This window comes from Neolamprologus multifasciatus, chromosome 11 (assembly GCF_963576455.1).
Source record: "Neolamprologus multifasciatus chromosome 11, fNeoMul1.2, whole genome shotgun sequence".
Lineage (NCBI taxonomy): Eukaryota > Metazoa > Chordata > Actinopteri > Cichliformes > Cichlidae > Neolamprologus > Neolamprologus multifasciatus.
Genome location: NC_140449.1, coordinates 14,454,449 through 14,467,016, shown reverse-complemented (window position 1 = coordinate 14,467,016; position 12,568 = coordinate 14,454,449). Strand labels below are relative to the sequence as shown.

Below are 12,568 nucleotides of genomic sequence, written 5' to 3'. Positions count from 1 at the left end.
ATTACAGACCCCCCACTGCTAGACATACTCTAGCTGCCAGCACAGTTGCCTTACCCCAATGCAGCAGCTTTAAAAACCCCATGCTGCGTTCACTGCCAACCACCAACCAGTCAAATCAAGGCCTGAGATCCAGTATCCTGGAAATGTGATTCTGATCTGTTGTGCTCTATAGACTTCTTTCTTTCTTGTTATGGGCTCATTGGATGGAACCTCTCCAAGATCATTTGAATTATAAAGTGCATTTTGGGAATTTGTTGGGTTGCAGATCCGTTATGCATTATGATCGTTAACCATATGGGCACAAGTGTGCGTAAAGGTACTTAAGTTTTTGCTGCCTTTAGCTGGCAACAGTGGCAGGACTCTCTCCTTTAAGCTCCCCTTTCCTTGCTCTGCTTCTGAGCATGTGGGTATTTCCATTGCAGTCTAACCAACAAAAAGACCAGTTGCTTTTGGCCTTTGAGCTTCACCAAGGGACATTTAATCATCACAGCTTTACTAACCGCATTTTCAGATTTGCCAGACAATACAACGGGCCCACCAAACCAAGCCCGCTCCCAGGACCTTACACCCAGACACAGAGTTGAATTGGGTTTGTTCTCAGAGACCTGCATAATTATGCATGCCAAAGTGCAAGAGTGGAAGGGCTGTCTACGCTTGACCACCGTCTGAAGCTTGAGCTGTCTGCGAGTACATGCTGGAATATAGGAGCCCAGCATATCACAAGATTGTGCCTTTTGGAGTGAGGAAACTACGAGGACCTGCTGACATGTCTGTCATCCCTGATCTCTCTTTGGGAGATACTGACTGACAGAAACATCACCTCTGCTCCACCTTGCTCTGCGCTTGTGTGCGGAGGTGCAGCCATGTGGAAAAAAAAAAACGCACGGAGAGTGTCGGGAAGAACATGGCAGCGCTGCCCGTTGCCACGAACATCTGCCGTCCCCAGCCCCACACGACATGGCTGGGTGGCAGCGGGCAAGCCAAAGCTTCCATGTCAGCCAAATTCAGGGCCCCTAGAGTAGGTCAGAGCTGTTCGACTTAGGCTGGATAAGAAAGATGGAAAAAGAGGGCTTGTTTTCCCCCTCACTCTGCCAGGCCCTTTTTATAACATGGACACTCCTGCTGTGCATCATCAAGTCTGGTTAGTTTTGTGGAGGTGGCTCTCTCGGTAGACTGATGACTGGCCTGACAGCCCAACTCCGGGCTCAGCTATAAGCCTGTGAGGAACAATATGATTTAACACCATCTCTCTCTGCACAGCGAGGATTTGTGTCAATAAATGAAGTGATTACACATGTTGCTGTGAGCCAGTGGAGGAACAGCAAGTTGACAGAATCTGACACGGAGCTTCAAGTGTCCATGATCAAATCAGTGGGTTCCCCATCCAGACCACAGCTGAGGGACTTCCTTCTGCCAAGCATGTGCTATTAGATGACAAGTGACACTCGGTGACTCATATCTTGACTTCAAAAGCACTTGGCATGCAAACCGCGTACAACTGAAGTGCAAAATCAGATGAAAAAGAAAAAAGAAAAGTGAAGCAGTGACATTGTAACAGTGGTGAAGCACTGACGAAATCTCTTTAAATTGAGCATCCTCAGCCACTGCCACCCCACCGCCGCTACACACACACACACACACACACACACACACACACACACACACACACACTTTCCAGTGTTCATCATATAAGTCACAGCCAGAACCAGGCTGGGAGATAATGATGATAATAAGTTTAAGTCACAGGAACACCGGGCCTTCACTGGGATCTGATGACCTCATTATTTCTCATTAGTTTCCCTGTGGCACCTAGATGAAGACTTTAAAGGTGGTCCAGAGGTTAATCCCGCTGGGAGGGTGAACCCACTCCCCTGTATCTGTTTCTGGAGCTGCTGGACTAGTCGTCTCACTGCTGAGCTGGTCGGTGGTCAGTATAGGGGGTTCTCCGGTGCCTCAGATAGCCCACGCTGTTCCAGATAGCCTTTTGGCTGATAGCTGGACTCTGAATGTCTGTCACAGGGATTCCCTTCCTAACCGGCCCCTCATGCCGACGACCTCTGACCCTCCGGCTTTGCCTACTTTCATTTCTAACTCCCATGCAGTTGCATTGATGTTGTCGTCCACCTCATCCATTTCCCAACATGACATCATTGCTTATCTGCTATTTAGAAAACTAGATACCCGGGTGTTTGAGCATTTGCCTGGCTACATCTGAAAAACTGAAACCAAGAGTGATGTTTTAATCAAAAACCTTGTCAAGTGCTTATGCTGCTTCTGCAAGGACATAAACCTCCGCACATCTGGGTTGCTCATATTTACTGTCAATAACCAAGGATTGCACAACAGCCCCACTGCTTCAGAGTACTGCCAGATGTTCTTGTTCTCCCGCTCCCTCTTTTGTTTTTTGGTCCAAAAGCTAAAAGTCTCTCAGGTGATGACAGGCCTGGGAAGTGTGAGGGGTAAAAAGACAGCTTTGTGCTTTCCAATTAGCGCTGTGATTTATTTGCTTGCTCCCTGTATTGGGCTTGTTTTGTATCAGACCCAAGCGTTGCTGATTTAACTTCCTTATCCAGACAGAGGCAGGATACTTAAAAAGAACAGCAGAGTGCATTTATAACAGAACCGCTTGGCCTGGTCAACGCCAGAAAATCCGTAATGAAACTAGAAAATATGTAGATGAATAATAATAATAATACAATAATATCAGATGATTAAATTATTAAAGCAAAAGCGACGCGTGAAAGCAGGAAATAGCTCGAGGAGCAAGTGATTGATGATGAGTCCACCTTCATTTTTCAGAATGTGGAGTGCAGCTTTATTGTGGAATCACATTTATAACTAGCCATATCCTATTGGTATGTGTGTGTTTGTGCATATGTGTGCGTGTGTGTGTATGTGTCCATGGTTTGTTTAGACTGGTCGGGAAAGCGTGAGACCAGAGTGAGTGGGCAGAGGCCATACTTTAGGGTTCAAAGTGGAGCGGGAGGGACCCCCTTGTTTTGGAGGAATGTCGAGGAGGAGGCCTGATGGTTAGCTGAAGATGGTGTAATTAAGGGGTGTGATTGTGAGAACCTTCCCATCTCTGGGCCCTACAAGGGTCACAGATAAAAGAGCAGCCCTCAGCCTCCACCACTAACATGTGAGAGAAAAAGCATGTAAGCTTATGCATCCTCATACAGGACACAATCAGCAGAGCAGACGACACCCTACACAAGAACCCAGCCTTCCAGTCTGAGGTGGACGGTGCCTGCAGGTTATAGGTTTGGTTCACTCTGAATTTACTGGGCAAAAGAGCCACATAGTGTTTCTGAGTAGCGACATAAATTAGACAGCCCCGGGGAGGCTCCTACTAATCATGTGGGCCTGTGCGTCGCCCCGTTGGTGTGGTTGTTGTAATTTCGCCCTGCCTGATGTGTTATTTGCAGAGAGCTTGATGACACATTGCCGTTGCCTTTCTTTGCAAGCGCGGCACAGGGTGTCATGTGCAGCACTAGGGTGTGGCGTGGGAGGATAAGTGCGCTGTTGGTTTTGCTGACTAAAGGATTCAACATTTATTTAGCTGTGCAATAGAAAATGTTGTCGTCCCCGTCCCACCTTCCACTCCAAAAATAAAAACAAAAAACACACTGCCACCCTTTCATATTGTAGCCAAAGCATCCACACAGAGTCTGCTTTTGTGATCAAGAGCCACTATTCGCCGTTTAATGAAAACCCGGGTTCCGAATGATCTTTAGCTATGGAAACGCACGCGGATCGGAAGCGTGTGAAGTGATACGACAGCATATTAGGACTCAGAGGTTCAGAGCTCCGGCGGGATGTGTTCTTCCTGTTTCAGCACGAGCATTAGTTGAAAACATGTGCGCTCATGTGCTGGATGTCAGTTCATCCTGTTGAAAGAGGTCAGCGTGACATAATTCCTCACCGGCTCTGCTGCTGCGTTTTCACACTGTTTGCTCGCTCACTGCGCAACAAGAACATGAAGGTGAAAACACATTGATGTCAGGGAAAACAAGTCCTATGATATAGACTAGAGCTCCGCAGAGAAATGAATCACAAAGCATTATCGACTTTTTCTTTTTTTTTTTGTGGGAGAGACAGTATAATTCCTTCAAGGCCTCCCCCTTTCCCCAAAACCCCTTAGCTCTCGATCAGCTCCAGATGAGAGGCTTGCTGATGACTCTCCCTCTTTCTTTGCTTCTCCCTCCAGGGTGCAGGATAGAGAATTGCGAGTCCTGCTTCAGTAAAGACTTCTGCACCAAGTGCAAGTCGGGTTTTTACCTACACAAAGGGCGCTGCTTTGATAAGTGCCCTGAGGGCTTTGCCCCGCTGGAAGATACCATGGAGTGTGGAGGTATGTGAAGCGAAACAAATATGTAGAAAAAAATGGAAATGCCACCTTCTCTTTTACACTTTTCTTTATCTGTAAACAGTATTCTATAACTTCTCAGTGTGAGTTGCTTATTAAAGAAAAAAACAATGGGACCACACACAAAGAAGTTATGACATCCAAGTAAACGCTCCTTCAGCTTGCATTAATCTTGACCCCGGGGTATCTGTGTTGACCCCTAATAGCGCTGTGGTTTCACTGCACATCACTTTTTTCTGTCTTTCTCTGCAGAGGGCTGCGAGGTGGGTCAGTGGAGCGAATGGGGAGCCTGCACCAGGAGAAACAAAACCTGTGGCTTTAAGTGGGGTCTGGAGACCCGAACGCGGCACATTGTAAAGAAACCACCCAAGGACACAATACCCTGTCCCACCATCGCCGAGTCCAGGATGTGCAAAATGGCCAAGCGGCACTGCAGGAACGGTGAGGAAGTTATGCAGCCATGTGTTGCTTTTTGTGTATGAGAAAGGCTTTCTGTCAGTCAGTCCCGATTTTATCCACACTCACTTTAAGGTTTGCTCTACTCGGGCCAATATTAAAGAAAACAGTGCACTTATCCCAAAGGAGAATTCTTCCCGTCCACCTGTCTCATGTAACTCCTGTACCTGTTTTTTCAGAATCTGTTTTTTTTGAGGTGTGCCATCACATTTCCTTGCGTGAAATATCACAGTTTTTCCATGGCGGCCATAAGCTAGCCTGCTCTTTTTCTGGGGGTATATTTCCTCGCCCCTCTCTTCCATCTCCTCAGTGGAACTCTTCAAAGTACGAACTGCAGGTTTCCTCAATGGCCGTCTCTGTTTCCTCCTGTCAACTCGAGAGATATTTGCGGTGCGTGCTGCATGCATGTCAGGCCATTAAATGAGAAGTCAAATCTGGAATTTCTCAGTGTGCAAATAGAGCTAAAGGAAATATTTTTTTTTCAAAAAGTAAACCATTTTCTCTTAGATGGTCCAAACACACCATTTGGGGTGACGGCCTCAGTTAGTAGTGCTTTTAAAATAAATGTCTTTTCCCTTAATGTGCTTTTACGTCTCTCATAAACTTTGGATTAGAATAGGCCAAGTGTAAATATTTAATTCACCAAATAAGGAAGCAATTACAGTGGCAGATATCATTCAGCCTGTCAAAACAGTGTTTAACAGAAAGAGGAAAATATTCTAACCTTGAGGATTTTTCTCCATTTTTGGCCTAGACCGTTGAATGGGAGGGTCATTTAGCAAAGTGGTGAAAGAGTAAATAAACTTGAAATAAACCCTGATAGTTTCTCATATTTCAGCAGTACCGAGGCGGTTGCTGCTGTCTGGGTTGGAAACTGTGATTCCATGGCACATTTAGTTCCTAAAGCACTCTGCTGTTTGTCAGGGAAATTCTTCCCAACCCCCACGCACCTCTTCATGACTTTGCCATGCCTGCTTGACCTTTTCCAAGTAATTTTATGACCTCCTTTAATTAAAATGTGGCATTTTTGTACATGGTTACTGTCGTCAGTTATCTCAAGCATGAAGTCGGTGATGGAGAGTTGTTAACTATGAACAGAGTGCGTAGCAGAAGCTTTTTTTCCCCCCTTTGGATTCTTTAAAAACTCGACACCAGACCTGCCCATGTCCATCTTAGTTAACGCTACTGCTCCCTGATGATCCAGTCTTTGTAAACCTCTCAGTACAGTTCCCTTTCCAGTGACTTGAGTTACATCTCTAGTGGTTACAAAACGTGTATTAAAGTGTCACTGTGTGTGCATCTTGGGGCTCTCGGGGCTTGTGAAGTGCTGCGGTGGCCCGTTAAATAAAGGCAAATTTCAGACTTAGGCATGTGTTGTTAATTCCTCACTGCTTGTGAAAAATCCCTTCTTGGCAAAGGCCGGTGAAATGCAACACTCTACAATTCAAATAAATACAATGTGAAAATGGAAGCTGCTGAAGTAAATGGGAGGAGAAGCAGTGCACACATCTAGAACTGTTGCATGGGAGCTCAGCCGACAGACGCCGGCAAATAATCACGTCCGTGAGTGAAATCCAAGCAGCGACATCCGGGACTGAAAAAGAAGGCGGAAACTGCAGTTTTTTAAGTGTCCACTTGAGGGGGGCTCCAAATACAGCTCAGTCCACATAGCTTCCCATGTTAAAATTGCTAATATTACAGCCGTAAAAAGAGAATTTTTACTGCCAAACATCTTCGGACTGTTTCAGCTTACGCTTTTAAACTGCATCAGTGCTTAAAGTTAAGGGCACGGCCACATTCACCAGTGCTGGCATAGGATGCTGGAAACTGATTCAATCACTGAACTTGGACCTTTAGAGAGTTTATGGTGCCTGTTCTTCTTGGCCTGGTTTTAATGCAATTATCTGAGAAAGTACATTGCTCAGAAAATGATACTTGATCATCAAAGTGTAACAAAAAGTCTGTTAATGATCATTGATATAAATCTGTACAGTAAAGAAGCATAAAAAATTTTGAATCCATTTCACCTTGCTTGAATACAGGTGCACCGAACAGGCAGGAACAGTGTCTGCAGCAAAGGGAACGATTTTGCAGATGGTGACAACAGTCCATTGTTCTCTCCATTCTTCAGATTTTCTTAAGTTCTACTTTTTGTTGCCATCTTTATCACTACTGGTGGCGTGAGACAATACCTCCAGTACATTCAGTTAGCACAGGTAGTCCAGCTCCTTCAGGACAACACATTGTATATGTGCTGCTGCAAGATGATTTGCTGTTTTTCAGCAGTCTCTAAATTTTGGAGGATGCAGAAAGAAAGCTGCACAGGGCATCGACCAAGAACAGGACCAGTTCTCTTGTGTGAGGAAGAACAAGTGGAGGGCTGCCAGAGCCCAACAAAATGACTTCCAGTGTGTCCTGGGCTACTCATGCACAGGAGGGCGTGATGTCCTTCAGTGGGACCTGTGCTGTCAGTTTAGCACCACGTAGCTCAATTCGCATTCACCAAAGAATACCAGAATTGGTCACAGGTCCCACTAAAGGATGTCGGACCATCATGGAGTCTGTCTCTGACAGTTTAGTCAGAAACATGCACATGATAAACCTAGTAATGCAGTAATCAATGTTTTATTTATACGTAAAGTACATAGACACAAGCACAGGATTGTATAACTGCACATTGTAAAGATGCTATGGATGAAATGGAGACAGAAAATAAGAGGAAGCATGTATCTATATGCTATTTATGGATGCATTTCAACACAGCCACGTATTTAAATTACACTGGACGTCACAGACAGATCCCTGTCTCCCAGCTCAGGCAGGGCACAAACAGACGCTACACGAGCGATCTCCGTTCCCTTTCTGTGTCTGCAGAGATTTAATCCCCCTGTAAAATGTGCACAAGAGGAAAAAGTAAAGCCCAGATAAAGTGAAGAGGTGAGTTTTCACATTGAACATGACGCACCGTTTAAACCGTGTCTGATGTCTTCAGTGCGTGTTGCCGATCAGTGTAAACACCGTATATCACTCGCACTGCTGGGATCCATTTGGGCCAGTGTTTGCTAGGAAAGCAGGATCCTGATTACGCAGGTTTGTGGCGCACGGACAGACAAAACATGCGGTGAAGGGTTCTGTTAAAGAAAACGTTATTGCAGCATTACAACTGTACTGCATACATGACAACACATAAAATGAGTAGATAGATAATTAGTGTATATTTTCAGCATCTGGAGCCACGTTGTTTAGCCAGGAACATTTTGGTTGTCGTTCACGTAGTTCTCCAAATTTACAATAAATAACGATGGAATCCTGTCATTTCCACGAAAAAAGTTGCAAAAATAACCTACATTTGGACCACCATGGCAACACATTGTACCTTTGAGATGGTAAAATGCTCTTATAGCCCCTGGATCCCTGGAGCATTGCTCTGACCAGGCTAGAAACAATAAAGAGACATTATTAATAGCAGCTCTGACACTATCAGCACAGATAGACTGGCTTCCTCCCATTCCCTGACTTGTGTGTTGATGGGAAGAGAGGATAGGTGATGCCTTTAAGGAATTCCCTACAGAGATTTCCCAGCAGCCCCCTGTCATCAGATTCACTGGTTTACAAGCAGATGTGTGCGATGAGTTTGATGCCCATTTGAAGTTCATTTTCCTTCTGCCTATCAAACCATCTTTGGAGTTGCCTCAGCTTTCTCTTTTCCCAGTCATGTTACTGCAATCTTTGAACAATGCCGGCTTCGGCCATGGCAGTGACATTACATGTTGTGTAAACAACATAAAGTATTAAAGCCTTCAAAACTCTTATCCCCGATTTGGCATTTAAGAGGGAGTAAAATCCAACACAAATGGCCCATTGTAATTCGGGCTCATGTCCAACCGTTTCTGCAAATCAGCTCTCAGAGCTGTATTTCCATAGGTGTTTATTAGGTTTCTAGGTAAAGGTAGATATTTGCGGCCAAGGCCAAAGTTAAGCGAACAAGCACAAAAGTTTTACAATATGAAATTATGGAATAGTAAAAATTTACAGCTTTGCAAATATTTGGAAGTGATAACCAAAAGACATTTAGGATCTGGCTTTTTAGAACAATGTGCTTCAGTGTACAGTTACGCTTCTACGACTGCTACTCTGAGCCTGTGAAGACTCGCAGACACATCGCTGACCTCATGGAAAGAAAAAGAGAGAAACAGAAAGAGGCAGAGAGAGGAAGACTAAGAGAGAAGGAGCATATAATGATTATCTTTGGCCATTGGATTATGTACCTGCACTTGGGAGAGCTGCAGGCCTTAGTGAGAGTATTGATCTCTCGTATGTGTAACCAGAGAAACCCTTTCTGCTGTAGGGCTCAGCTGAGGCCAAGCCCTCCATCCCATCAGTCATTTAAGTGCTTGGATCCAGCCACCACTAATACTGCCTGTCATAACTTAACTGTGCAGTTTATGTTTATACTGTAACTGTGATAACTACTTCTTCTGCTCCTGCTGCTCAGTCCATTCCCAATGCCATCAATATGAACCTTGAGGGGTTTTTTTTTTTATACATTCTGAGGCAGGGGTGTAGAAGAGGATAAACCCACTTAGAATCAGTGTATCACCTCATCACTCCTCTGCAGTGTGACATCTCTAGGCCTTTGAGGTCCTTTGTCTCCATTTAAGCCATTGGACGTGACAGAGCAGTGGCACACTACCAACAGTCTGGTGTACGAGACTAAAAGGAACGCAGATCCGCCCTGGATAAACCAGACTCCAGGAAGATTTGGTTGACTGGTGGGATTTTATGCCAGGTTCTGTCTGAACCCAGTCTGGTTCTGCGGTGAATCCACAGTACTGCGGACCCCCCTAGTCCTCACCGTCTGCGAACCATCTGCTCGAGAGTCTCTGCTGCTGTAAAATGATGCACAGAGGGATGGTGATTGCCTTAAATCCAATCTGAAGGAAGCTCAGCTCAGCCTGCTTTGTCTGTGGCAAACACCGCTCGCAACCCCAAACAATTCCTGATTCTGCCAGTGCTCGCATTTAAGCGAGCAGTTTATATGTATGCCTATGAGCGTGTGAGACACAATTTTGGTGTTTATACTCACCGAGCCAAGGGGTTTAAGCTCTGGCGAAAGATGCCACTCACTTCTAAGTATTTGAGTTACGCACTCAGCATGATCACATCTGAGTCTGGCCTGTGTTTGGCTTGGAAACCCGACATCCAAACACATTTCTGTGTGTGTTTTTGTCGGATGTAGCCTTCGACTACAAGGCCAGGTTTTTTTTTTCCTGTTTTTTTTTTTTTTTTTTTTTTTTTTTTGCTTTTAAAACAGATGCACACTTTCAACTTGAGCCTAATTGATGGAGCGTGGTCTTCTCGGCTCAGCAGAAAAGCTCACAGCGCAGTGGGTCCAAGCCAAACAATGACAGAGCTCTGCTCGAGACACCGCTCTAAACTCTACCCAAAGCTCTCGACAGTAAAGGTTTGCACTCCTCTCCCTTTGTGTACTTATCTCATTATTCCAATTAATGTTCGCCGGGTGTGCGCTACAGGAAGTCAGTGGAGCTGGTGCACAGATGACAAGTTTCGCTCTGATTTCTACCGCACTACAATGGCAGGTGGTGATTAATGGCGATCTCTGGCCCGGGTAACATCACGGACAATCTGGATCAGTTCTTCCCGCCAGCGGGAGTGGAGAGAGGAGTGCTTTCCCAGGACAGAAGGAGAGCCCTAATTGGCAGCCACCCTGTCATAGTGATTATTTGTGCCTCTCAGTGCAGCCTGTTGTGACTGATGGAGCCACGGCTTAATCTACATTTAATAAGGCTGCTCCATAGGGGCTGACACAGTAGCTGGTGAGAGGGCCTCAGGAGCACTCTGCCTCCTTTGGACAGCATTGATGGTTTGGCTGCGGTCACACGGGCTTGAGTTGGTGTCTGACTGTGATGACGCCCACCTGCCACCACCACCCACCGCACAAACACTCATCAATCATTGATTTAATTAAATTCTTACCAAATCTGGGGCAGACGAAAGACGAGAAAAAAAAAAGCGAATTAATTTAAACATGACAAATTCCATGTGTTGCACACATTGCTGTGGATCTGTAAAACTGAGGTGAGCGTGTTTTGGAAGTTTTGCGCTGTGCTGGAGTGAATAAGAGCGTGGGTGAAGAGGACAGACACATCAACCTGTCACTGCCTTGGCCAGGTCTCCGGCATCTCAGTGCCAATGGCAGTTAGGGTCACCACCACGGTCACACGCACAAATTAACACTTCATCTATCACGTGTGCGCATTTGTGCCATGATTTTCTCCCCATCTCTCCGCTTGTGTTTCATATCTCCCTAAAATTGATTGTCTGGGCTCTTGTCTGGACAGACCATCAACACTTGCTTTATGCCGATGGTCTCAAACCGAACCTTTGGGTTTGTTTTTCTGGCCTCTCGTGGTGGTGTTAAATCTTCCACTGCAGGAGAAAGTCATTACCGGTAGTCTTCTTAGAGACTTCTCTTCCCTGGGTACATTCCTTATAGGGCATGGGGAGGTGATGCTGGAACCCTGCGGGGAAACAGGGGTGTCTCTGATTAACTTCCCACTAAGTGCCCCTGCTCTCTGACCAAAATAAATATGGCTGCTGTCATTTTGTCTGCAACTGTCTTCAGAGAGCAATATTTGAAACACCCATGATCCTGCTGGCTTTTATATGGAGAATCCATCGTCATACCACAGGCATGAACCATAAACATGTGGAGGCCTTTCAAAGACCGGGGGGAGTGGAGGGATGGAGGGAGGGGAGGGCGTTGGAAGAGGAGGGGTCAGTGGCACTCACTGGGGCTCCGTGCTCCACATTATTGTCATCTGGTCTTTTCCAAGCAGGAAGAAAGAGGAGGGGTGTGAGGGTTTTTTGTTGTTTTTTTTTCACACTCTTTGGCCCAGTTAAGTTTCGGTTTTGTTGAACTGCCTTTTGTAGACTCATGTACGCACATTAGATACAGACGTCCTCTTATTTGTTTGACTGGGCTTATTGAAATGTGCATTACTGCTGTCCTTATTCCCATTAATGCGAGCTAGCTGATGGCGACAGCCAAAAGTTGATGCTTGCGCTTGCCCGCGACTGCAGACAGCATTTCACTGAAATCACACTGTTTTCAGAGACGGAACTCTGTCAGGGACGAGGGGACGCCACGTTGGTTGCGCGGCTTCCGTTGTCGTCTTCTGGCTGAGGAAATGAGGCATATGGGCCGACATCAACAACCCCATCAAAAACAGACGTACACAAACAAACAAAGTGGCAGCAAACTGGTGGGGGGAGAGAAGGAGGGGGAGGAGGTGGAGGAGGGGAGATGTTCTACAGCAGTGGAATGTTTTCATGTTCTCATGCCCCACAAGCCAGAGCTCCCCCCCACCCCCGTTGTGCAGTATATGAGCCGATATTACCCATGAAACGGTCATGACCATAAAACGACCAATGACCCCTTGATGGGCAATTGGTGCCGTTACACCCTGTGATTTTTTAAAAATTATTATTATTTTACTGCAGACAAGTCACAGTCTTTACAAGGATAGATAGATAGATAGATAGATAGATAGATAGATGGATCATATATGTAGCACTCCTTGGCCTTTTGTAAAATATGTGACTATATGGAACCTGTTTGCCCTCTAAAAGAATGTTTATTGAAGTTCATTGCTATGTATTTGGAGGTTACTATGGTTTTACAGGCTTTTCCAGCATGAAATTATAGGAGTATAAGAGTCAACT

At 45.5% G+C, this 12,568-nt stretch overlaps 1 protein-coding gene across 1 annotated transcript in view; it reads left to right on the top strand.

The window, feature by feature from the left end:
• rspo2 (R-spondin 2) overlaps positions 1-12,568 on the top strand; it is a 59,332-nt gene that overhangs the window by 30,015 nt on the left and 16,749 nt on the right. The window contains exons 4-5 of the mRNA XM_085176802.1: positions 4,208-4,351; positions 4,619-4,807. Coding sequence (XP_085032928.1) covers positions 4,208-4,351; positions 4,619-4,807 — 333 coding nt within the window. The remainder of the gene's footprint in view (positions 1-4,207; positions 4,352-4,618; positions 4,808-12,568) is intronic.